This window comes from Canis aureus, chromosome 8 (assembly GCF_053574225.1).
Source record: "Canis aureus isolate CA01 chromosome 8, VMU_Caureus_v.1.0, whole genome shotgun sequence".
NCBI classification, from domain to species: domain Eukaryota; kingdom Metazoa; phylum Chordata; class Mammalia; order Carnivora; family Canidae; genus Canis; species Canis aureus.
This window is the reverse complement of record NC_135618.1, coordinates 67,537,591-67,563,917: the sequence shown is the minus strand read 5'-3', so window position 1 is coordinate 67,563,917 and position 26,327 is coordinate 67,537,591. Positions and strand designations below refer to the sequence as shown.

The 26,327-nt window shown below is 48.5% G+C and overlaps 1 protein-coding gene and 1 long non-coding RNA gene across 2 annotated transcripts in view; one reads left to right on the top strand and one right to left on the bottom strand.

Annotated features, from left to right (window-relative positions):
* LOC144319558 (uncharacterized) overlaps positions 1-14,135 on the top strand; it is a 65,251-nt gene extending 51,116 nt beyond the window's left edge. The window contains exon 5 of the long non-coding RNA XR_013385366.1: positions 9,610-14,135. This is a non-coding gene — a long non-coding RNA (uncharacterized LOC144319558). The remainder of the gene's footprint in view (positions 1-9,609) is intronic.
* MYH16 (myosin heavy chain 16) overlaps positions 1-26,080 on the bottom strand; it is a 63,923-nt gene extending 37,843 nt beyond the window's left edge. Inside the window, exons 1-19 of the mRNA XM_077907818.1 lie at positions 25,654-26,080; positions 22,494-22,637; positions 20,077-20,233; positions 19,450-19,477; positions 19,036-19,132; positions 18,188-18,280; positions 17,064-17,127; positions 16,694-16,792; positions 16,405-16,508; positions 15,497-15,635; positions 14,874-15,142; positions 12,449-12,619; positions 10,831-11,010; positions 9,103-9,229; positions 8,049-8,107; positions 7,108-7,195; positions 5,853-5,970; positions 4,380-4,500; positions 458-594 (exon numbers count right to left, since the gene is read on the bottom strand). Coding sequence (XP_077763944.1) covers positions 458-594; positions 4,380-4,500; positions 5,853-5,970; positions 7,108-7,195; positions 8,049-8,107; positions 9,103-9,229; positions 10,831-11,010; positions 12,449-12,619; positions 14,874-15,142; positions 15,497-15,635; positions 16,405-16,508; positions 16,694-16,792; positions 17,064-17,127; positions 18,188-18,280; positions 19,036-19,132; positions 19,450-19,477; positions 20,077-20,233; positions 22,494-22,637; positions 25,654-26,007 — 2,549 coding nt within the window. The 5' untranslated portion in view covers positions 26,008-26,080. The remainder of the gene's footprint in view (positions 1-457; positions 595-4,379; positions 4,501-5,852; positions 5,971-7,107; positions 7,196-8,048; positions 8,108-9,102; positions 9,230-10,830; positions 11,011-12,448; positions 12,620-14,873; positions 15,143-15,496; positions 15,636-16,404; positions 16,509-16,693; positions 16,793-17,063; positions 17,128-18,187; positions 18,281-19,035; positions 19,133-19,449; positions 19,478-20,076; positions 20,234-22,493; positions 22,638-25,653) is intronic.
* Between the last annotated feature and the right edge of the window lie 247 nt (positions 26,081-26,327).

The window sequence follows — 26,327 nt, the reverse complement described above, 5'->3', positions numbered from 1 at the left end:
TCCCACATCGGGCTCCCGGTGCATGGAGCCTGCTTCTCCCTCTGCCTGTGTCTCTGCCTCTCTCTCTCTCTCTGTGACTATCATAAATAAATAAAAATTTTAAAAAAATTAAAAAAAAAAAAAAAGAAGCAAAACAGGGTCCTCCTCTAGAGCTTCAGAGAGAGTGTGGCCTGCAACACCTTAATTTCAGATGGGCTGGCTTCTGGAACAGTGAGAAAATGTTTCCACTGTGTTAAGGCACCCAGCTGTGGTGCTTTGTTATGGCAGCTCCAGAAAACTAATACAGGCTCCAAACAGGGTTCTTTGGGCCAGTGAAGACATTGGCACCCTTCCCTCATCTCACTACCCAGTGTTGCTAATGGAGCTGACTGCAGTGTGTGTGGCATGGTCTCTGCTCATTCTGTGCGGGTGAATGTGGCCTCTGTGGTTCTGCCCCACTGGTGCTTGTGAGGGCTACCTTCGTTCCAGCATCTTCTTGAACTCAATCCTCATAAGGAAACCCCGGAGGCGACACTGCAACATTGTCATGATTTTGGCCAGACGTTCGTCCCGCATGTCCTCAAGCTTAGCCAGGATGCCCGCTCGGAAGAATACCTGGGGGAAGGACACACTCATCTGAAAATAGCCCAGCTGTCACCAAGTGGCAGCCACTTGGGAGTTTTAAGTCAAAGTACCAGAGGTTCCAAGAGGTCCTTAAAAGTTAAGAGAGCCCATCTGGCGCTGGTGTCTGAGACCCCTCAGGAATAGCTGGCCCTGGCCTGGAGACCTCCAATAGCAGGGCGACTGCTGGCCCCAGTGACTGTTTTCTCTCACCCTTGGATCCTCCTACAGGCCCCAGCCCTGGCCTTGCACTTACTAGCTGGGCACCCTGGATGTGTCTCCTCACATTTCAGGGCCTCAGTTCCTCATCTGTGAAATGAGGATGCTGATCCCTCCCTAAGGGTTGCAGTAAGGATTAGATAGAGATATTGGGAGGAAAAGTCTTGTATAAACTGTGAAGGTATAAGTAAAATGTGAGATCATCATAATCCTCACTGCTACAGTGACTGCCCAACAGTCAGGGTGGCAAAGGGCCTTCCCTCTTTACCGTCATGCAAAATAGCCTTTGGACAGTCATGATCCCCTATGGATCCCCTATGGATCTGGGAGTGGGAAGAGGGGATAATGAGGGCAGGGTGATGTTGACTTTGTAGAAAGGATATAGAGTTTGACCAATGTTGCACAATTTTGGGCACCAAGCTCTTGTGCATGAGTGGGACACATCCCCAGGAAAGTAGGGGCAGCTTTGCAATGTGTTAGAAAAAACAAGAAACACCCAACCTCTGGGAAATACAAACTAAGGTCACAAGATACCAATCATTCCTCCTTCCACCTGCAACTTTCAAGACTTCCAAAAAGGCAAGTGTTGGCTAGGTTGTGGATCAAGGAGACAGTGAGTTGGTACAACAGTTTGAGAAAACGATTTGGCATTCCTTCATCAAGTTAGATGTTTGCACATCCTGAAACAGGCAACTGTCCTCCTCAGCATTAACATATCTTTCTCTGCCCTGGCTGCACATCGTTCTGCTTGGAGGGCTTTGGAAAGATGCTGATAGCTGGACACAGGTGATTTTGAAGAATTTCTGGAGCGAGGCTCTGGTATTTTTACCCCTCCCCAAATAATTCTAACGTATAGCTAAGGCTGAGAATTTTGCTCTACATTGTGCATGGTCCTACATAGGACCATGCACAAAGATATTCAAAGTAGCATTCTTGATAACTGCAGGGGGAAAAATAAATTTCCAAGGGCAGGAGAAAGAGTAATTGCGGAATGGCTGTCTGAGGCAGCATGAAAGGACTGTGACAATGAATGAATGTCATGTACCAACCAACGAGAATGCATCTTGGAAATATGATGAAGTGTTAGAAGCATGTTACAGAAGAATAAACCAAGTATGATATTTCCATGAAGCTCAAAACCAGGCAAAATCTGGGGCCATACACATATGTGATAAAACTATTTTTTAAAACGCAGGGGGATTAGGACGCCTGGGTGGTTCAGTTGTGTCTGCCTTCGGCCCAGGGCGTGATCCTGGGGTCCTGGAATTGAGTCCCACATTGGTCTACCCACAGGGAGCCTGCTTCTCCCTCTGCCTATATCTCTGCCTCTCTCTGTCTCTTATGAATAAATAAAAAAAATCTTTTTAAAAATAAAAAATAAAAGGCAGAGGAATGGTTAACATTCAGGACAAAGGTTATTCCTGGGGGTGGGGAGGAAGGAGAGGAAAGAGATGCAAAGATTAAGTTCTGGATTTTTTTTTTTAAAGATTTTATTTATTTATTCATTAGAGACACAGAGAGAGAGGCAGGCAGAGACATAGGCAGAGGAGGAGCAGGCTCCATGCAGGGAGCCTGATGTGGACTCTATCCTGGATCTCCAGGATCATGCCCTGGGCTGAAGGCAGACGCTCAACTGCTGAGCCACCCAGGCGTCCCAAGTTCTGGATTTTTAAGTGGGCTCACAAGTGGTTGTTTTATTATTAATATGTTTCATAATGTAACACATCTTCATAGGCTTCAAGTAGGACATGATAGAAACTTCCAGAAGGACAGAAGGAGACAGGAGACCTATTCCTAGCCTCAGCCTGCCTTGGATGTGCTGTGTAACCTTAGCCAAGTCACTCTCTTTGGGGAGGTCTTGATCTCCCCTCCTGTTCAATGGGAGTACAGGACCCTGAGTCCTCCCAGCCCCAAGAATCTGCAATTCCCCACACTGGGGCAGGGAGCAGAGCCCCCAACTAAATCTTTTATGTGGATGCTATGGAAACAGGAAAGGAATGGAAAAGAATGCTCCTTCTCCATGCCTTCCTCCCCCACAAAAACCCAAAGAGCTAGCCATTGTGGGGTTGAGACTTTGGGCTTGATTTCATAAAATGCTTCTTGATATTTCAGAATTGCTTGTCATTGAGGTGTGTCCTTTTTAGGAGCAGTGAGGTGAACGTGTGGCTGGGGGTAGGGCCCACGTGAGCCAACGATGGGGATAGGGACACAGTTTACAGGCAGAATCATCCTGTTCTCTGTCCTGCCTCTGCCACCAGAGCCTAGATGATCCTTGGGGAGGAAATCTGTCCCCAGAATCCCCAGGCCTTTATCTGGACCCGAGGTTCCCAATGCAACCCTTGAACAACAGCAAAATACAGTCCGTTTGCCCTGCCAGTAGCTGTGTCAAATGCTGGCAACAGCAGCCCCATCTCCCCTTCCTGTGAGCAGCGTCATAGGGCCTGAGGCCTGCTCCATCCTGCCTAGTTCTGTGGAATTGGGCACATCAGCTCCATGCCCCTGTCCAGGCTTCCTCAAGTTTCTCATCCTTCAAAGTTGGGAACTAGGGGAAGCAGCTGGTATTCAGTGATTCTGTGACAAAACCTGAAGTGTTCCTATAAGTCAAATTAGTTATACACAGCATGTCTTAATTGTAAAGGAGGCCAAAGCTAACAGTTCTGGCAGATTCTAGAGCAGAACAATTCTGCCAACACTTGCTACCACAAAGTGAGCTCCAGGGAGCTAGGTACTCTTTCTATTCTGTTCACTGGTATATCCCAAGAGCCTTGAACCATGCTTGGCACAGGAGGTGCTCTGTGAGCATTTGCTAAGTGGCCAGATGTGTTGGCTGCACACACAGCCTGGAGCATCCATGCACTCCACCAGGCCTGTGGAGAAGCTGTGCTTGCCTATGCCACTCACGAGACCCAGAGGGGCAAGTGACCTGCTCTGGGCTGCACAGAGGCAGGCTTTGAGCCTGATGCTCCCGAATGCAAAGCTAGTACTCCTCCTGGATCATCCTGGTTGTCATGTTGGGTGCAGTGTGCTTGGGCAGCTGTAGATGGACACCTTGGCCCATTTGCCTGTCTGGCCCTTCCGATCCCAAGAGGACTCTGCGGGGCCAGGAAGTGGGGCAGACACAGGGCAGCCCAGGCCCTGTGAGTCAGGATCAGGCATTCTCTGTGAGTCAACCCCGACTCACCTGCCAGCTCAGGGCTGGAGCTTTGGGTGTGGGTGGGCTGGGATGATGGTGCTTCACTCTCAGACCTCACCCCCACCACACACACACACAGCTTCATGACCAGGCCTTGTACAGGCCTAGGAAATCATCTACCACTTATTAAATACCTGTCTGAGCTGGGTTCTCACCCACATTATTGCTAATCACCCTCCAAATTCCACAAGATCAGCTGTATCAGCTCTGCTTTTTTTCAGAGGAGGAAACTGGGGCTCTCAGCAGCTGTGGGGCTTGCCCAAGGCAGGCAACTGGTCAGCTCTGGGCTGGAATTTATGCCCTGAAGCTCATTTTCTTGGGACAAGGCTGAGTGATCTAGGGAGGGAATATCATGGGAAGGCCCTACCTTGGTATGCCCGATTTTGTATTCATTCACATCCAGGTCAATGGACCCAAGCAGCAGCTCTGAGGCCTTCTTGTTGTCTACGAATCCCTGAGGAATCACGTTGGGGTTCAGCACTTGGTACCTGGTGGGAGAGAGACAATGACGGTCATCATCATGCCCAAGCTGGCAGCTCAGGAAGCGCATCCATGCTTTTGATCTTTACATGGCCTTGGAATCATGGCTTAGACCTATTTTAAAGATGCCCACAGCAGGCAGTGGGGTGGGACTGGCAGGAGACCTTGAGAAGTGAACATTGGTGTAGGTCAGGAGTTCAGGGGGCAGGTGCTCCTGGAAATAAGACACCAAAATCTTTCCTTCCTGATCTTTTCTTCCAGGCATAGGAGAAGTGTCTCTTTTCCTGACATGCCAGCAACCCTCTTTGTGATTTAGAGTCCTTCTCTGCTTAGAGCCTTCAGAGGGCTTGGATAAGATGACCTCCAGTGACCTGTCCTGCTCCATCAATCTGTGGCCATACGTTCTAGCAGGAAGGAGGAAAATAATCACTGAGGTGGAGGTCTTAGCTGGGGTTCCCCTAGAAGCAGACTTGAGACAAGGTTCCGAGTGCAAACAGTTTATTCTGGGGGGTTGGCAGAGTTGGGAAGGGGGTCAGGGAAGTTAATAAGAGCCATGTTATAAGGCCAGTTATCACAATGGGCAGCTGGGGCTTGATGCTGCTAGGGGACACTGGGAATAGCTCCCACTGGTCTGCAAGAGCCAATTTTTTTTTTTTTTTTTAATTTTTATTTATTTATGATACTCACAGAGAGAGAGAGAGAGAGGCAGAGACACAGGCAGAGGAAGAAGCAGGCTCCATGCACCGGGAGCCCGATGTGGGATTCGATCCTGGGTCTCCAGGATCGCGCCCTGGGCCAAAGGCAGGCGCCAAACCGCTGCGCCACCCAGGGATCCCTGCAAGAGCCAATTGTGTGCATCTCTTCCAACCCCACATTCAGTGATGTCACATCGCTGGCTCGAAATCAGTCGTGGGAGTGTTTATATGGAAATCCAAAGACACTACACATCAGGGCTTTTTTATTTTTATTATCTTTTTAAAGTTTAACCTGGAGAGCCTATTGTTAGACATTTATCTGGAAGCCAGAACATGCCTCATAGTCAGCCCACCAGAAGAGTGAGGGAGTTGAAGTATTTATATGCCAATTGTCCTTAGTCATTGGTGGAGGGCTGCTCCCGGGGAGGCATTACTTCCTGAGACATTCAGCCTGCCAAGTAGCAAAGCAAGCTCCAGAGCCAGAGAAAGCCCTCAGGCAAAGAAATGCAGGTTCTGGCAGTTGAAAGTCAGGCCAGTGCATACTAAAGTAATGAGAGTGAGGTGGTATCTGCTGTGAGGTGTACTGTCTGCTACAACAGGACTCTTTATCAGTCAGTCCTGGAAACTGAGAATTATACTCACGGTATCAGAGAGACACCACTCACCTCTGTTTGAACTCTGGGTACTGCATCCTGTTTGGGAAGCCCTTCCTGCAAATACGGATGCCTTCCAGGACTCCGTTACAAGCTAGCTGGTGCATGATCAGGTGGGCGTCCACCACACCTGCCAAGAGGGAGGGCACAGGATGCTGTCAGTGCTCCCGGGTGGGACAAGCTACTCCTTGCCACTGCAGAAAGCTAACTGAGCATCTATATTGTTGACCCCAGTTTCCTCCCATCACTGCTCAGGGGGCCCCACAATTCAGCCAAGACCCAAAGGGTCTCCCGAATGTGACTTCCAGCTGGTGAACATGATTTTTGCTTTACAAAGCAGCTAGAACATGACTTTTGGATGATCCATTTTTTAAAAAGATTTTATTTATTAGAGAGAGAGTGCATGTGCTGAGTAAGGAGAGGAGCAAAGGGGGAGAAAGAGGGACTCTGTGCTGAGTATGGAGCCCGATGCAGTGCTCAATCCCAGGACCCTGAGATCATGACCTGGGCTGAAACCAGAGTCTGATTTTCCATTGACTGAAGCACTCAGGTGTCCCTAGATGATCCATTTTTTGGGGGGGATCCTTTGGTGCACCACTTTGCCCCAATCATCCCTGGTGATTAAAAGTGGACTTAAGGGCACCTGGGTGGTTCAGTGGTTGAGCATCTGCCTTTGGCTTAGGTTGTGATCACAGGGTCCTGGGATCGAGGTCTGAATTGGGCTCCCCGCAGGGAGTCTGCTTCTCCCTCTGCCTGTGTCTCTGCCTCTCTTTCTGTGTCTCTCATGAATAAATAAAATCTTAAAAAAAATTTTTTTTTAAAGTGGACTTAATTCATACCTGGCTTACTGCTTGCGCTCAACAAATGTTAGCTATTTTTATTAACTGTTATTGTTTCAGTGGGTCAAAATTGTCCAATTGAAAAATTGGTGGAAAGACAGGGAGGCAAAAAAGAGAAACAGTACTCCATATTTCAAAAATAATTAAACTTTTTTTTTTTTATTTATGATAGTCACAGAGAGAGAGAGAGAGGCAGAGACACAGGCAGAGGGAGAAGCAGGCTCCAGGCACTGGGAGCCCCATGTGGGATTCGATCCCGGGTCTCCAGGATCGTGCCCTGGGCCAAAGGCAGGCGCCAAACCACTGCGCCACCCAGGGATCCCTCAAAAATAATTAAACTGCTATATGTGTTCACTATACTAGTAAAAGGGGGGTACTTAATTTGAGCAAACACTAACTTCACAGGGAAACTCATTCCCACAATGTACCTGATTGCTTGAATTCGTTGGGGACAATACAGCGGACAAAATGGGGAGCAGTGCTGTGGAGGGTGGCCATCAGCTTATTCAGCTGCTCCTGGTGATAGAGGAAAAAGAAACAGAAAGACTGAGCAGGGTTCAGTGTTGGTGTTGCAGGACCCCCATGCTCAGCAGAGGTATTTGTTTAGAGTTCAATTAATTAAATTAAAACTTAAAATTAAAATGGAGTTCTGACACACCAGCCTCTTTTCCAGTACTCACCCACCACATGTGGCTAGTGGCTGTCACAATGGATATCATCTTGGTCGGTGCCTGTCCTCTCAGAGGGACTGGCCCAAGGTGACATGACTTTCAGTAAGGAGGGCCCTTCTTGAATCAATGATGGCTCATCATAGTCTTAGTACTAGAAGGAAACTCTGGTGCCTGTGAGGACAAATCCCTGCCCGTTGGATGGTCCCTCCTCTGCTTGGATACCTCCAATGACGTAGCCTGTCCTGCCTTAGGGCAGCCAGATCCTTCAGAAATAAATCTATCTTTGGGCAACATCTTGCTAGTGGCTGCCCTTCTGCACTTTGGAACGTATCCCCGGTAGTGCCCCAAATCTGTGGAAGTTGTGATCAGCCCAGAATTTCTGCCAGCCAACTCTTGGACTCAAGATCTTAGGTACTGATATGTCCATTGATACCACTCTCTGGATTTCAGTTTAAAATGACATGGTTAAGTGGAACCATCCCTAAGGGTCTTTCCTGGTCTGAGGTCCTGTGGTTCTGTGACCCCTTCAGAAGGAAACAGACTCCTTGGATGAAAGAGGTAATCGTAGACATAGAAATGAAATCATCCTGTCCTGCATTGTGAGGTGGCAGGCAGACCACCACCCCATTAGAAGGGAGGGTTTGAGGAGGGGAGGATTCACTGGATGCAAAGTGGCCTGTGGGGCAGCCCCTGCTCACCCTGTAGAAGTTGGAGACTGTCATGAAGGAAGACCCTCTCTTCTGCTTCTTGCTTCCAGCTGAGGAAGAAAGACAAGCATGTTTCATGTTAGAACACAGCACTGGGACAGGCAGCCTCTGCTAAGTGTTCTGTGTCAAGGAAATGCATTCTCTGGTTTAAAAAGGCTTTTCTTGGGGGGGCCCCTGGATGGCTCAGCTGGTTAAGCATCTGACTCTTGGTTTCAGCTCAGGTCATGATCTCAGGGTCCTGAGATCCATCCCTGAGTTGGGCTCCACACTCAGCAGGGAGTCTGGTTGAGATTCTCTCTCTCCCTCTGCCCCTGTCCCTCTCAATTTTTTTTTCTCTCTCTCTAAAAAAAAAAAAAAAAAAAAAAAAAAAAAAAAAAAAAAGGCTTTTCTTGGGACTAGGTAAGGTGGGGCCCTCACAACAGGAAAGGGAGATCTACCAGTGAATGGGTAAATGGGATGACTGTGGTTATTGTCAATAAGAGCATTAGATCTCTGTAGAATATGTAACCCTTTGTGATTTAGGGCTACACAAGGGGACAAACTGTTCCCATTGCCTGAGAAGGAAGAACCCACAGACCATCTGGAGGAATTGCATGTTGATGATGAAAAGATTTCTGAATTCAAGGAAATTTGCAGTTCTTGCCCCTCCAAGTGGCAGCCACATTGGGCAACTTCCACCCGGGGTGTTTCCATGTGGGTCACATGACCTCCATGGTATAGGAAGCAGGGCTGGGTTTGGCCTTTGCCTCAGACAGAGGAGAACAGGGAGCAGAAAATAAGCACACAGCATCTGGGCCTCAACTCTTCCAAAGCAGTATCGCTCCACCTGCAGGTGATACGGGCCCAGCGATCAATGCAGTTGATGGAATCTCAGGATGCATCTGCATCTCTCCATGGCACCATTGTCCACGGCCTACCTCAAGCAACTTGTCATTCATTCATCCATTTAGCAAGAGTTTAATGAGAGAGTTTTGTTTCCTTATTTCCATTTTGGTCACTAATGGGCATTGGTATGGGGAGACCAGACACAAGGGGTCAGCTGTACCTGGAGCCTCCTCTTCTTTGAAGAGAAGGGCCAGGAGTCCCAGGGATGATTTCTGGAACAAACCTACCACTGTTTCATTCAGGGGGTCTTTGTTCTTCTCCAGCCATCCCGTGATGTTGTAAGCCACCTGGAGGAGGGGCAAGTGCCAGTGGTTACCTTCAGGTCCAGCCTCAATCTTCCAAGGTCCCACAGCCAGAACCTCTACCTACATTTTGGCCTGCTCTGGGCTTCCAGGATCAACCTGAAACCCCATTTCCTGGGCTTTGGTTATTACTGATGACTTTTCTGGAGTCCTGGGGGCATCCCTGAACCACAGGATGAAGTGGAAGCCTCATTATCTGCTTTCTTGGGCATTTTCAATTTGCCTGTTTAAGCCCCTTGTCTCTGAGCTTTTCCAACAAACCAGGACTCCCCAGGTACTTGCTGTCAGGCTGTGACCTTCTCCTGCATGTCTTGCTTTGTTGGCTACTCTGAGCCTGCCTGACCTCTGGCTCTTTTTCTACCCAGGTGTGGATTGACCTTCATCCAGCCTCAGCCCTTGATGTGAATGACTGGCCTTGACCAGGGAAATCCTGAGCTACATGAAGAGCTCCCTACAAGGGTGTCTGGTCTCTCCTTGCTCAAGGGCACATATCCCCTGGCCATTGCCTGGTGGAAGAGGGGCTCCATGTGCTCAGGTAATTGGAAATACATTCATTTCTGCTTCCCATTTTGCCACGTGGCCCTAGCTGGAGGGGCAAAGAGGAAGCACTTTTCAGATTCTTCCAATGAGCATAGGGAACTGAGGGAAGCAGATAAGAAGCTAAAACTTTTGGGCTTTCCTTCTCTTATGTAGTATAGACATTCATCACCTCCAGGCCTTCTTAGAAGGGCATAGGCCCCATTAGACTTTGAATATTCCATTGCTACAGATCCAGAGTTCTTCGCATTTTATTGTGGGAGGTGAGGTAGTGCACCACAATCAGCTGTTTGCTTTAGGCACTGGCGTGATTCATTTTGCAAGTAATTGGTATTGTTATGGTTGATGAGATCATAAAATCTTGGCTCCAGTGCCCAATCCAACAGCAGCTTTCCTGACAGCTCTGTCCTAAGGCTGCTGTTTCTCTGCAGTTAAACCCACAGAGGCTCAACGAACTCTGGTGGTAACAGGAGCATTGGCATTTACGGCAATACTGCAATCCCAAGGAAACCAAACTCATTCTTGAAAGCTAGCTGAACAAACGTCTCCCCTATCAATTATTCAAATAGAACCTGAGTCCTGGCTGCACTTAATTCCTTCTTCCCCAAGGACTACGTTTGTCATGAATGAAAAAGCCAGTTTGGAGATGTCATTTTGTTGGTTTGGTGGCCGTGAGCAGTCAGAGAGATAAGTTAATCAATTGGGGGTAATTGCTGGGGTCGTGGAATTTCTTTTTGCTTTTTGCAAGTAAATTCTGTCCAAGATCTAGCTTTAGCCATCAAATCAAGGGCCATAGACAATAGTGTGGCCCTGGTGGGTCTGAGGGATGAACTGGTGCCTGCTCCCTGATTGTTTTGGAATTCCCAGAGGGAGAAGTGATGAAGAAATATGAATCAGAGGTCATTTCTCCAAGCTGATCACGCTGTTCTATCTTGGCTGTGCTAGTTGGAGGCAGAAAGTCTCAGGAAGAGCATGGCAGGAAAGACCTATAATAACCCGAGCTGATTGCAGCAGGAAGGTGGCCACAGGGGGCACTGAGGGGTACTCACAGTGCCTGCATAGTGGACGAGTTCGAAGTGGGCCTCGGGCCCCTTGCCCTTGCCCCCCTTGGGCTTGAGGAAGTTGTTGGACTTGCCCAAGTGGTTGTCATACAGGGCCGCCTTGAAGGTGGCGTCGGTAGCCTTGGGGAAGACGCACTGTTCCTCCAAGATGGAGAAGATGCCCATGGGCTAGAAGGGAAAAATGATAAATGGTATTAGAGGAGGTCACAGGACCCCAATGGGGCCACTCAGGTATTGGCATGGGAGTGGTGGGAGGGATGTCCCAGACACCCAGGTGGCAGCCAGAACTCTGGATAAGGACCCCTGGTAATGGTGCAGTAGCTCCATGGTCTGGTCTTCAAATGCTAAAGCCATTTAGACTTGAAAGAGGCTAGGATTCATTGAATCTAACAGAAGGGAAGTGGGGGTATGCAGGGGCTACATAGCTCCCCAAATGCTTATCCCTCCTGAATAGTGGTGCCAGGCAGGCTTAGCCCTCAGGAAAATGGTAAAGTCAATGCCACCTGTCCTTTCTGTGTTTAACTCTCTCTTATCTGCTTTTGCCCTCAATGACATTCCTGGCTATAGGGTTTCTAGGTCTCTTCTCACAGAACAAGCAAGCTCATAAATGCTTATAAAGGCTGCTCCTCATCACTCCCCCAACCTATGGAGGGCTGGGTTTCTAAGGAAAATTTCTGGAAGAGGGCAATGCTTAATCCCAGAGCTCAAACATGAGGACATTTCAGGTTCTCTGACAGCTGGACAGGAAGGCATTTGTAAGTGGTAGGGGACAGGTGGATTGTGCACACAGCCTGTTTTTTGGAGACTCTTTTCCTGGGAGGTTAAGGCTGGTCTCACATCAGAGACCTCTGGCTGCCTTGCTGATAGATTCTCTATGACAGCCTCGAGGCTGAGCCTCAGAGACGACATATGTTATTTCTTTCTTTTATTTTTTAAGTTTTTACTTTGAAATAATTTTAGGCTTGTAAAAGAGTGCAAAGCATTCCTACATGCTTTTCATCCAGCTTCTCAAAATGTTAACGCAATCTCAGTAATGATAATGAAAACCAGGAAATTAACATTGATATAATACTTTGAGCAGACTGTTCGGATTTTGTCATCTGCCCTTTTAATATCCTTTTTCTATCCCTTTTCTGCATTGGATCAAAACATATATTCTTGAACTAGATCATTTGCTAAAACGTTCCCTGTGTTGTAATTACAGGGGTGGCTAATAGACTGACTAGGTCAGAACCTGACTCTACCATTCACAGGTTGTATGACCTTGGACAGGTTACTTCCTTTCTCTATGTCTCAATGTTCCCATATGCAAAATGGTTATAATACATCACACACACACACACAGACACACACACACACACACACACACACACACACACACACACACACGAATGGTAGGTTGTGATGATCCAGTGAGTTGAGGCATCTAACAGCCCAACTAACAGTGGTCATTGCAAAACTACTGTACCCATTTTGCAGAGAGGAAGCTAGAGGTCAGACCTACCAAGGTCACTTCCCCATAGACCCCAGTGAAGTTCCTTTCTGAGGCATGCCCTAGTCAGGGCCCTCACCTCTCTCTAACCCTCACCATTGAACAGCAGGTTACCTTTTCCAGGAGGTCAATGCAGGCCTGTAGGTCAAGGCCAAAGTCGATGAAGACCCATTCAATGCCCTCCCTCTTGTACTCCTCTTGCTCAAGCACAAACATGTGGTGGTTGAAGAACTGTTGCAGCTTCTCATTGGTGAAGTTGATGCACAGCTGCTCGAAGCTGTTGAACTGGGGTGGGAGGGCAGAGAGCAGGGCATCAGCCAGGACGCAGACAGAGCCTCCCTGGGACCAGGACTGAGGGACGAGTCACAGGCAGAGCTCAAATCTGCTGAGGGCCAACCATTTCAGGTGCTACCCCAGATGCCTGAATGCTGACCACCAGGCAGGGTTTCATCAGCCCTGCAAGAAGCCCTTCTCGGTTACCCTCCTCTGCAAAGGCACAGAGCAGCATAGAACCTGCGGAGCAGGCTTGCGGAGGAGAGAGGCAGAAGAGAGTGAGGGCTGGGGTCTGGGGGGCCCAAACCTCAAATACCACCTCATGTGGTTAATTAAAATCATTGTGGAAAGAATCACTTTCTTTCTAGCATAGAAATCATTTGAGAGGCTTTATGCTTCTGACCCTGTGTGCCTTTAGACAGCTCTCTGTGTGCAGTTTTTTTAATGCTTATCTATAGGATGAAGGGGTTTGAGGGGTTTACAAGTTACCTTTAAAAAAATCAGAGAGTGCTTTCTCTTAATGAAATCTCACCCGAAATCCTCAGGAAAAATAGGTTAAAGCAGAGGGGGCCACTGCAATCACAGAGCACGCCCATGTGCCAGACTCTGTGCCAAGTCACACCTGCTCAAACCTTATATGGCAAGAATGATTGGTGTTCCGTTAATAGGTGGAGAAAGAGAGGCACACGACTTGGAAGTGGCCAAGCAAAGATTCAAACCCTGTTTGTTTATTGCACACACTATGTTGTTGGCACAGATCATCCTCCTTTCTCCTAATCCCTCCACTGCTGGCCATCAGTGGCTTCCCAGAAAGCCAGGGAGCACAGTCTGGAAACTTGAAGCCTCCTTCCACCTATGAAATTAAATGATTCTATTGTAGATGGCAGTCAAATTAGCCTTTTAGAGTCTGAAAGAAATTGGGCTAAACTGGTGGGGTTGGTTTGGTTTGGTTTGGTTTGGTTTTTTAAGTAGGTTCCATGCCCAGTGTGAAGCCCAACATGGGGTCTGAACTCACAACCCTGAGATCAAGACCTAAGCCGAGGTCAAGAGTCAGATGCTCAACTGACTGAACCACCCAGGTGCCCCTGGTCTAAGTTGATTTAAAAAGAATCCATCTGTGGCCAGTGGAAATCTTAAAATAGTAGGATAATGGAGTGAAATGAGCTTTATAGATCATCTCTTCCAGCCTGTTCATTTTAGAGTTGAAAAAACTGAGGCTCAGTAACTACTTTCCCAAGGCCACACAGCTAGCTGATGGCCAACCTGAGTCCAGAACCATATCTCCTAATCATGCTGCCTCCAATTACAAAGGTAAAATATTCCTGACCCACAACACTAGTCTGTTGAGACCTGAGTCTCTTTTGTGCAGGAAAGAAGTGGGAGGCCACAGTGTTGTGCTGGTATATCAGCTGACTCTCTGTCTTTCAAAAACAAAAGGAAGGAAGGAAGGAAGGAAGGAAGGAAGGAAGGAAGGAAGGAAGGAAGGAAGGAAGGAAGGAAGGAAGGAAGGAAAGAGAGAGAGGGAGGGAGGGAGAGGGAAGGAAGGAAGAAAGGAAAGGAAAGGAAAGGAAAGGAAAGGAAAGGAAAGGAAAGGAAAGGAAAGGAAAGGAAAGGAAAGGAAAGGAAAGGAAAGGAAAAAAGAAAAGAAAAAGAAATAGAAATAGAAAAGAAAAAAGAAAGAGCCTAATTTGAAGTGTTGGACAATTTCATGGTATAAGGGTATCAAAATGATGTCAACTAGATAAAAAAATTCCTGAAAACTGCCTGAGTGGCTCAGCTGTTGAGTGTCTGCCTTTGATTCCTGATGCCTGAGTGGCTCAGCTGTTGAGTGTCTGCCTTTGACTCAAGGCATGATCCCAGGGTGTGGGATCGAGTCCCACATCGGGCTCCTGCATGGAGCCTGCTTCTCCCTCTGCCTGTGTCTCTGCCTCTCTCTCTCTCTCTCTCTCTGTATCTGTCATAAATAAATAAAATATTTAAAAAAAAATTCCTGAAAACTTAACAATCAGCCCTTGTAAGGCAGTACAGGCCAGCTCTAGCCTGCCACCCATTCTATCCAGTATGTTCACACAATTCTTTATGGTTTGGCTCCATACAAATGAAGATGGAACTTTCTGGATGCCAAAAGTCAGAGACCCAAGAGCAAACACCTGAGATTGGCCCACTCCAGGTCCAAGATGAGAAATGAGAGAATCGTGGTGAAAAGTAGCTTTTAAAAGAAAAACGATCACCCCAAAGCAGAAAGAGAATGCCAGGACAGGCACACCTCAAAGATCTCAAAGCCAGCGATGTCCAACACGCCAATGAAGAACTGCCTCTGCATTTTGGTGTCCAAGGTCTTGTTGATCCTGACCACCAGCCACTTGAACATCTTGTCATAGATGGCCTTGCCCAGGGCCCCGATAGAGTTGTTGCATTGCTCCACGTTCTGGCCCTTTTGCACAAACTCATTGCCTACTTTGACCCGGGGCCTGGTGATGCCCTTCTGGAGCTCTCCGGAATTGAGGCCCATGAGATGGGAGACTTTGTCAGCCACTGAGTAGGGACAGAAAAAGCAGGTGAGTGAAAGAAATATGATGCCCTGCCCCAGAGAAACCCAACATCATCTCTTGGGGTTAGGAACGGAGGGTGGGATGGCAGAGACTATGTGTTGCCAATGAGAAAACAGATGTCCGAGATGGTTTCCACACTCATTCAAGGCCAAGTGGCAAAGCAGAATGCAGAAACCAAAATCATGGCTCTGACTCTCTCTGAGATTATTGATGTCTGGGTGTCCAAGGAACATTCTTGGCTTATGGCATGTCTCTGAAATGTGCATGAAGCCTCAGAGAGCCAGAAGCCCCTACCACTGGCTGCCTCTTCCATGAACAGCCCCAATCAAACACCTACCCTCCGTGGTGTCCACTTCAGCTTGCTCCTCTCTGGGTTTCTGCTTGAACTTCATGTTGCCAAAATGCATGATGCCTCCAGTCAGCTTATAAATACCAATCTTCTCCTCTGCGCTGAAGCCCAGCACATCAAAGGCGACCTGCAGGGCCACAGGGAAGAAAAGGCAAGAAACTCCTGGCTTCTCATTCCATGGAAGAGAGGCCATGGTGCTGCAGTCGTGGGGTTGGCACCAATGGGCCACGCTGATACGGTGTGGGGTCTGGAGGTCAGACGCTCCCTGGCCAGAGGTACATCTGTTTTCTTCCAAGGAGCCCAGGCCAGACACTCTGCTATGTTGTCATTGTATTTATTTACCCTCCCTAGTGTCTGTTTAGTCATCTGCAAAAGGGGGGAGATGGGTGGTCCTAAGGATAAACCAGAATGATGTGTAAATGTTCAGTCCAACACTTGACATCTGGTGAGTACTTGATACATAATAACAACTGGGGAGTCACATTATCATTACCATCATTATTATTGCTAAGTCTTTATGCTAGGTACCAGGACAGAAAAAGGCAAAGGTGCATCAGGAATGGATTCTATTGTCAGACCTTCACAGAAGTTCTCTGTGTCATAGAAGGAGAGGGAGGGTGCAGTGGGGACTGAGGTGACAGGAGCATCGCTTCTAGCTGAGCTGGACTAGATGGCCCCTTAGGTGCCATGGGATCCTAGTTCAGTTCTTGCTACGACAGACTTGAGATAAATGCCACCTGTGGCTCCAGAGATCTCCAGGGGGAGAATGAATGTGGGCTGCTGCCTGGCTGCTCTGAGTAACCCCCACCCTAGTTCTGGTGGCAGTGCATGCAGGGCCCCATGGTTTGTCTTGGCTCTTCCTTTTGTTTGCCAGCTGCACTGCCAGGTCCACTCACATCTGTGATCTGCAGCTCCTCCCCATCATCCATGTTCTCCACCACTGTGACGCCCTGGCTCACCCAGTGGTACTCCTTAGGGTTGGGGACCAGGAGCAAACTCTCTGCCAAAAGCAGGAAAGCAAGATGTAAGTAAAACTTTGAGAAAGTTCCCTGTAACCTATGCATTAACTCAGAGGGATTCCTGCAGAACCCAGGGTGGAGGGGGCACTGTCCTCAGGAACCTTTGTCACTGAAACAAGAGGAAAAGCAAGTTAAGGGGCAGGCAGGCAGACATAAAGATCTTTACCAATAAGTTCGGGCTTCTTGTTAGAGAGAATCTGGTAGAAAATGTGGTACCCTCTCTCAGCGGCTTGCTGTGAGATGACACGAGATTTCTCTAAGAGATCTGGAAGGGAATACACAAACACGCCCATAAATACAGTCCCATTCTGTCTGGAATGCAGGGTGCAAACGGGCTCCCCTCTCCATACAGTCCCATGCAGTAGCCAGTCTAGAGGGCCATTCCCTCTGCCCCAGACACAGATTCTAGGGGCCTGACTGCCCACATAGGGGAGTCCAGGAGCAGGGCCAGCCCCCTGGGCACGAGATAGCACTGGGGCTCACACATTCTGTAGTTGGTCCGCCCAGAAGAACCCTCCAAAGGGGGCCAGACTCACAGCTCTCGATGTCAGCTCCAGCCAGTTTGCCCGTAGTTCCGAAGTGGATTCGGATGAACTTGCCCTGAGCAGAGAGAGGAGGGTTGTGAGGGAGGACGCTCGGAGTTCTAGACCAACACATGGGCCAGCTTGGGCCACAGTCCCTTACTGGCAGACCCCTGAATTCCAAGGGCGCCGTTTGGAGTGTGACTGAGCCACACGTGCGTGGCTGGCTATATGCGGAGCTGCGATTTCCCACACAGTAGAGAAGATGGACAGGGCTTGGAGTAAAATTAAGGGTCTGTGGGGTAGCCCCACAGGGCATTTGTGGGGGAGAGAAGCACCAGCGGGAGGAGCTGGGACTGCTGGGAAATCTGCTTAGAGGCAGGCATGGGGGGAGTTTGGCCAGCAGCAGTAGGGGGTACATCCTGAGTCTCCTTACTGAGATACCACATCCCTCTCCCTGACCTTTGGTAGAACCACCAATAAATTCTCCTGGAAATAGGTGTCTCTATCTCTGCTGCTCCTGCCTGTCACCGCTATTTCTTACCTGCCCTCCCTTCCTCCCAGCTCAGTCCTGTTTACCTAGGCTCCCTGCCAGCCCACTGGCTCAGGCAGTGAGGTCCCCCCACTCTGCCCCCGCAGGAGACCAGGAATCAGGAGGGAAGCCCCGGGCATTTCTCCTCCATGGACAGCACCTCAGGTAGTACGGAGGTAGAGCTCCCATGAGAGGGCTGAGGTAGTTCAGGATCCACCAGGGTGCCAGGGACAGCACATATCCTGTATCCCCCCAGACAGGGTGGTGGTGCAGGGGAGGGATGAGGGGAGTCATCCTCAGCTTCCAACAGCTGTGAATCTCTGGCTCCCCCATCTGACTTCTCAGCCTCTCCATCACCCTATTATCTAGTCTCCCCTTTCAAGCTTCTTGATTTAAATACTGATGTGGGCTCTGTTCAATTTAGACTCCAACAGCTAAGACCTTAACAGTCTGTGGGAAGGAAATGCTGTGACTTGCCTCATTCCATTTGCATGTTTAAATCAGCCCCAATTTCCTTACCTGGAATGAGGGGATAGTCATCCCCGCATTCCAGGTGGCCCCTGTCCCACCAACACTAGGGGCCCCTGTTGTTGCTGCTCATACTTACAAAGCGAGAGGAATTGTTGTTTCTGATGGTCTTGGCGTTCCCAAAAGCCTCCAGCACAGGGTTTGCCTGGATGATTTGATCCTCCAGGGACCCCTGACCCAGAGAGAAACACAAGGTTGGGTGCTGCCTGGTGATTCGGGCCTTTCAAAGGCCTATGGCTTTTGAGCCAGGAACCCAGAGAGGAAGGGCCTTGGGAGGCCTGGAAATCAGGGCAGGAAGGAACCTGGGAAGAGGGCCACCAACCTGATGACTGTCCCTCTGCTGTCCTGACATTGGAGGGGCACCTGTCAGATGACAGGCCTTGTTTCTCATCTGTTCTATACTTTGCTATTGCTGGAGAGATTCCTGAGTGAGCCTGAAACCCCTTCCCGGGGCATCCCTGGTCTTCCTCCCCAACTCTCCCTTTCTCTGTCAGTGTTTACAGCTGCCACTGGCTCAGCTATTGCTCCTTGTGCCCCAGGGTCTGCAGAGGCAGCTGAAGGAGGAGCTGGTATGCCCCTTTCTTCCCTGCCAAGCACAAATGGCTCTGTCACCTGCATTTTCTGGGGCAGTAGAATATATCCTGTAGGAGACCCAGGTCCCTGGGCTCCTTCTCCCTAGGTGGTTTCACCTTTCTCTCCAAGCCTGTCTCTTCCTCTGTAAGATGACCCGAACCCACAGGACAGCTACGAGGGTCACATGGTCTCTGCTGTGTGTGCCCTCTAAGTGTGCCCTTCCGTGTGTGCCCATCTGTGTGTGCCCTCCTTTGTGCACCTTCCCATGTGTGCCCTCCCGTGTGTCCCCTCCATGTACATCTGAGAACAGGCCGGGCTAGGGTGACACACTCTGAGCCTGCCTGTCAGCCCTACCTTTCCATCTGAGGACTGTTTGCCAGTCCCCCCAACATTGGCAAAGTACTGGATGACCTTCTTCGTGTTCTCAGTCTTCCCAGCACCAGATTCTCCACTGCAAGTGGGAAATAGGAAGAGGGAAGCATAAAGAGGGGATTGGCCATAGAGAGGCAATGCAATCAAAGGTGCAGGCTGAGTGTTACTGTGATTCATCCCTCAGCCAGGACAGGGACAGACAGGTGAGGGGGGAGTGGGGGACACAGAAGCCACCCTCAGTTCACAGGTGCAGCCTTAACACCCTGCTGAGCCCACTCACAGCCTGAAGATTTCCATACAAAATCCCACCAATTAATTCTAAGAAGGCTTAATTACATGTATAAGATACAAACTTAATTATATGTATAGAGACCGAGAGACAGAAGGGACACTTACGTGATTAGCATAGACTGATTTTCACGATCTGCAGAGAAGAAAACAGCAACACGAAGATGTAATTAGGAAACACTTAGAAACTAGACGTTTGACATCACTCTGGCCAAACAGTCTGCATTTCCCCCGTATTTCACCCAGCTTGGAGGGGGGCTGCAGCAACCAGCAGAAGCCAAAAGCCCTAGATCCTGCAGGGTCCCTGACTACATGCCTGCCATTGCAGCATTCACCTTTGTGGAAGGGCCAAGAATTTACTGGCCACTGTTTCCATCAACCCCATCCTATATAGCTACCCAATCACAAGCAACATAATAAAAATCACTTTGTGGGCCACCATGCAGTACTGCAGAGATCATACAAGTGGTTACTTGAATTCTGGGTCAGTTACTTAACCTGGCATCCCCTGTTTTTGTGAAGCTGAAGTGAGATGGGGTGTGAGATGGGGCTGGTACTTAGCAGATGCCCTGCACCCTCACTGAGCGCTGGTACCTGGTCACACGCTGCTGCTTCTCAACACTTAACCAAGAACTTCAGTGGGTAGTATGGAGTCAGGGTTGGGACTGGGTGGCACACGGTTCTAAAGATTTTGTCACCCACCCTGAGCACCCCAGCAGGCCCCACCCCACTCACTCATGAGCATGTCGTGGTAGGCATTGTCAGAGATGGAGAAGAGGTGGGGTGGCATCTCTGTGCGCTTTTTGCCTTTGTACATGTTGGCCACGCGGGCTCCATAGATGGGCAGCCACTTGTAGGGGTTGACTGTCACACAGAACAAGCCCGAGTAGGTCTGGCAGGAGGAGAGGAAGACAGTCAGCTGGCTTCTTCTCCTGCTGTTTTCCTCCCTCTATGCCCTAGCCCACCCTAGAGCAGCCTGGCTGGAGGGCACTGCCAGCCTACAGAGATATAGTGGCATCCCCTCCTGGAGGCAAAATCTGTATCTGAGCACCTAGTCAGTGAGAAAAACAATCCTTCACTGTCATATATATTTATTTCATTTTCTTTTGATTTAATTATTTGCATAGATAACGTAGTCACTGAACAGGCAAATATGTAGCAAAAGTCCCCACAACTGGGATGCCCGAAAGGCTCATAGTTCATCCTGGGGTCCCAGGATTGAGTCCTGCATCAGGCTCCCCACAGGGAGGCTGCTTCTCCCTCTGCCTATGTCTCTGCCTCTCTCTCTCTCTCTGTGTCTCTCATGAATAAATAAAATCTTAAAAAAAAAATCCCCACAGCAGTTCAGTGCCTGCCTCCTCCTCCCACAGGTAAGCATGTGTTAATTGCTAACACTCCCTTCCACGGTTTTTGATGCATACACATACAGATCCAGGGATACATTATCACTCCCCCTTCTTGTTTTTAAAACAAAAGATAGCTTTCTATAATACTGTTCTATATCTTGCTTTATCCATTTAATATGTCTCGGAGATTTTCCATGAGAGTTTACAGAGAGACTTCTGGGGTGTTTTCACAGCTGCAAAGTCCTCCCTGTGCAGGCACAACCCCTTCTGGCAGGCAGCTGGGTTTGATCTACTCTTAAGAAGAGGCACCAGCTTCTCTTTTCATCACAAGGCAATTCTGTAAGGAAATCGTCCCATTAAAAAGAAAAAAAAAATCAGAGAAACCATGAGGTAGTAGAAGAAATTATCCAAGGGGAGAATAAGTGAGGGTAGAGAATGGCCACGTCTGTGGGTCCCTATCCATGAGTTCTTAACTGTCCTTCGCCTTGCTGGACACTCACATCCACCTGATACCACTGCCCCCTGCCCTGTTCCATGACTCTTTCCAGTTCAACCTCAAAGATGTTTTTTAAAAATTTTATTTATTTGAGAGAGAGGGAGAGCACAAGAGAGCACAAACGGTGGGGAGGGGGAGAGGGAGAGGGAGAGGGAGAGGGAGAAGCTGACTCCCCACCAAGCCAGGAGCTTGACACAGGTCTCAATCCCAAGACCCCAGGATCACGACCTGAGCTAAAGGCAGATGCTTAACTGACTGAGCTACCCAGGTGCACCCAGTTCAACTTTAAAACCTTCCACTTTGGCGCAGCCCGGGTGGCTCAGCGGTTTAGCGCCACCTTTGGGCCAGGGCATGATCCTGGAGACCTGGGAGCAAGTCCCATGTTCGGCTCCCTGCCTGGAGCCTGTTTCTCCCTCTGCCTGTGTCTCTGGCCCCCCCCCCCCTCTCTCTGTGTCTCTCATGAATAAATAAATAAAATATTTTAAAAAAAAAACCTTCCACTTTGGCCTACATGGGAATCAACACCTCTCTCCTCCTCCCCAGCTTCTTCTTAGGATAGCTGAGATATACATACTGAGTTGTTTTTTTTTTTTTTTTTTTTTTTTTTGTAAGATTTCTTTATTCATGAGAGACACAGGAGAGAGGCAGAGACCTAGGCAGAGGGAGAAACAGGCTCCCTGCGGAAGCCCCATGTGGAACTCAATCCTGGGTCTCCGGGATCAAGGCCTGAACCAAAGGCAGATACTCAATAACTGAGCCACCCAGGAGCCCCTACATACTGAGTTTTTAAAAGGAATCTTATTAAATAGAAAACGATCCAAAGAAGGAGAAACAAAGATGAGATAGACCCCGCTTAAGTTGAGAGTATGACACATACTGTATCACCCTGGGACTGCTGCTGCTGAGTCACCCTTTCCTGCCAGTCCTGTCTGAGGGTGAGGGTGGGGAAGACAGCAGATGGATGGATGGATGGATGGATGGAAGGATGGGCGGACAGGGGATGACATCTAACAGGGAAAATAATGTTTTGATGGGAGAATTTGCAGGGATGTGGTGCAGAGGAAGACTCTCAGATGATAACCTCAGCAAAAGGTATATCAGCTGCCCATGGAGATGGCACCATCACTGAGACATTGAAGGCTGAGAGTGGAAGTTCTAATGTGTCAAAAGCACGGTCCCTGTGCCCTTATCTGAGCCATACTGTGTGATGGTTGCGGGAAGGTGGAGCAGCTGCTGTGCCCTCCCCATCAGGAGAGGGGCAGAAGATCTGTAGCTACCCCTCATCCCCACCCTTAGCCCCAGGCACTCACATAGATCCTCATGTTGGTGTAACGTTGGCGCAGATTGTTCAGGACGCTGGCCTCGTTCAAGAAAGTCATGTCCGCCATGTCACTGGCTTGGTAGAATTTGGGTGGGTTCATCTGCTGGACATCATCCTTCTTCACAGTGACAGTCTGGGTGGGAGAGTGTCAAGATACAACAGGAATTAGGAAACAGTATTGACAGCCATATGGGCTTCTGGCACAAGGTACCACATACTCTCTGGTATCCTGTAAGGAGCTGGAGTCAGGTGACCAGTAGGACCAACTCCTGGTCGAGCCATGTCCCACTGTGTAGCTTGGGCTGAGGAGAGATCTCCAAAGCCATCTGAGTCCTAACTGCCTCCCCTCTAAATAGGAATAACAGTAGCTTCCTTGGCTGGTTGCTGGGAGAACTGTATTAAATGAGATCATGTAAAATACCTTATAAGCTCCATCCCTACATTCAGAGCACCTGTGGGCCCTGCTTCTCTTCCTGCCAAGTCCATTCTTTTTTTTTTTTTTTTTGTAAATGACTTAATATGTGGTTTTATTTCATATTACACACTTATTAACTAAGCAGTTAATAATCAGATGCCACCTGCCAAGTCCATTCTAATAGCTGATCAGAACTTGCTCATCAATCCTAGAGACACTTGCAGAGATATGACTCTTGGCTCTCTGCCTTGAGAATTGGTGGTGGTTTCTGAACAGCAGTGAACTTTTTCATTAAAAAAAAAAAAAAAAAAAAGGAGGCGCCTGGGTGGCTCAATTGGTTGAGCATCTGAATCTTTTATTTTTATTTTTTTTTAAAGATTTTACTTATTTATTTGAGAGAGAGAGAGAGAGAGAGCACAAGCGTGAGGAGGGGCAGAGGAAGACGGAGAAGTAGACTCCCCAGTGGGTGCTGAGCCTGATGCAGGGCTTGGTCCCAGGAACCCAAGATCATGACTTGAGCTAAAGTCAGATACTTAACTAACTGAACCACCCAGGAACCCCTGAGCATCCGGCTCTTTATTTTGGTTCAGGTCACCATCTCAGGGTCACGGGATCAAGTCCCTCGTTGAGTTTCACACTCAGCATGGAGTTTACTTATCCCTCTCCCTCTGCTCCTACCCCTGCTTTCTCTCTAAAACAAATGAATAAGGGGTGCCTTGGTGATTGTCAGTTTAGGGTCTGCCTTTGGCTCAGGTCATGATCCCAGGGTCCTGGGATCGAGCCCTTTTTTGGGCTCCTTGCTCAGCAGGGAGTCTGTTTCTCTCTCTACCCCTACCCCCTGTTTATGCTCTCTCTCTTTCTCTCAAATAAATAAATAAAATCTTATAAAAAAAAAGACATTTCCCTGCTCCCACCAAACCAACTTGAAGGATAAAATTGAAAGCAAGCAAACAGACAATACAATAATAATAATAATAATAATAATACAATGATTTCTGAGCAGTAAATGTGTCAGGGTGAAAGTAGCACGGAGTTAGGAGTCCGGAGCACTTGTGCATGGCAGGCAAACCCCATCCTCCCTCCGTGCCCCAATTTCATCTGTAAATGAAAACAGCACCAGCTCTTGAGTTCCAGCATCTGGGACCAAAGCTCAAGACATGTGATCCAGAAAACAAACATCTTTGAGCTGCCTACAGCCTGAGATGTGAGGCTTGAACACATGCTGGGATTTCTGGGACTTTTAATAATTTATGAGTCCAATAGGCAGATAATTTGAAACCTTGACAGTTCTGGAAAATCTATCCACTAATGGTCACCACATCCCTGGTAAAGCAAGCTGAGTTTTATTGAGAGTCCATTTCTGGAAATTCCCATATCTCTGGACCTCACCCTGAGGCAGACACTTCTCTCTCTTGGCTCAGGCAGGGGACAGGGGCCTTTGCCTTTATCTTAGAAACCAGGTGAGTCAGTCTTTCTGTCCCAAACTTGTGGATGCTCACGGAAGTTATGTGCTGTCCCTAACGTGTATCTAAACTGGGGCCTGTGGAGCTCCATATTCTTGTACATTACTCCTTAAAAGACTGCAGTGCTTTGCCTTTCTGAAAAGAAGGTTCTCCCAGAAGTAAGCTTGAATTTTGTGTTCCAACCCCCTTGAATGGAGGAAGCCTCATCTCCCTGCTGCCACTCCCCTTGAAGTGAAGCAAAGCACAAAGTGAAGCTTGGCTGCTCCAAGTTCTGATCACAGAAGGTTTCTGGCATCTTGTATTCCTGCTATTGACCAAGGACCACCTTGCACTCCTGCTGCCCAATAATTGAGCCCAATACAGCTAGGTTTGAATCTGAGCTCATCATTTGTTGTCTTTGTGGCCGTGAGCAAGTTACGTAGGGCCTCCTTGATCCTTTACAAAATAGGAACTCCTAAAATCCTACTACATAAGATTATTGAAAGGATTAAACAAGTCCAGCACCTTACGAGGAGTCTCCCGCAGGATAGGGGTTTAATGAACCAAACTTTCTGCCCACTGTCTCAAGTCACCCCCACAATTAGACACAATGTAGACCAGCAGAGAGTGGTGTGCTTGTAACCTAGCTATACAGGGGGAAAATCCCTGATTTATATTATTTGTTAATTCCCACAATGTAAATATTTCCACCGTGGCTGACATCAAGTTGCCAAAGGTTTAATACTTGGCTGCAAAGCCCCTGGTTGTTTAGCATTGGGTGTTGGGCCCTCACAGGCCAGGACAAGCCAGCTCTAGCACAGGGCCGCCGTGCAGCAAGGGGCTCGGGAGGCACCATCTATGAGCGCATAGGTGAAGAGCTCCCCAGGTCAGCCAGAATGTTCTGGGCCCTGCCTCATGTTCCTGGCACACAGTGCAACTGCTGACGCTGGGATGCTCACTCTCACTCCACAGGAAAGCTGTTTGGGACTTTAAAGATACGTAAGTTCCTTGACAATCTTGTGCACACACGTACTATTTCAGAGCATTACAAAGTATTTCCATGTGTCCTACTATGTTAGAATCTCTATTGGGAAGGAGGCAAAGCTCAGAGAGGGGAAGTGTCTTGCCCGGGGCCACAGTTTGAGTGTAGCCAAGTCTGAGCTTGAACCTAGGACACAGGACTCAGCGGCACCTGCTCTTCTTATCACCCTGCCTCTTGTGAATGGACAGCAGAGCCCGGGTATCTGTCACTCCCTAAGATCATTTCATCCTAGAGGTTCTTCCTCACTCACCTGGTTGTTGACTGTTTTCACAGTGACCTGGTCACCCTGTTCAGACTGGATCTCCCCAGCGATGAAGCCCTCTTTCTCGTCTTTGACCCAGCAGGACTTCTTGATGTCATAGGGCTTGTTCATGGCTTCGATCCTCTCCTTTTCTGGAGGTGCCAGGAAGGGCATGGGGTCCACATCATCCCCACATTCACCTTTGTATCCACCGGGCATCGTGGCTTGGCAGAGGGAGGAGCAGAAAAGAACCAAGGGAGGGAACCAGGACTTCCCTGGGTGCTGTAGGGAAAAACAAGTTTGCCAAGACTGATGTATAGGCAGGAACAAAAGCCCCGAGAGAAATGGGGTTGCTTCTCTCATGTCACTTTGGGTGTCTTGGTGCCATTAGGTCTTAATAATCAAGAATACGAAATAAGGTAATAGCTCCTCAGAATTCTGTACCCACCTCCCCCCACCAACCACAAAACACTTTTGCATTTGTCCTCTCATATGCCCCTCACGCTAAGGCTGTGAGGTAGGGGTCTCCTCATTTTATGGAGAAGACAAGAGCCTGGGGAGATTAAAGCAAGGCTCTTAACCATGAAATTGGGGAAGAAAAACAATTACTATTTGGTTTTCGCTTTCCCTTTAAGGTATGAACAGAGGCCACAAGGCACAGTGGTACCCCAGTAACACAGTTT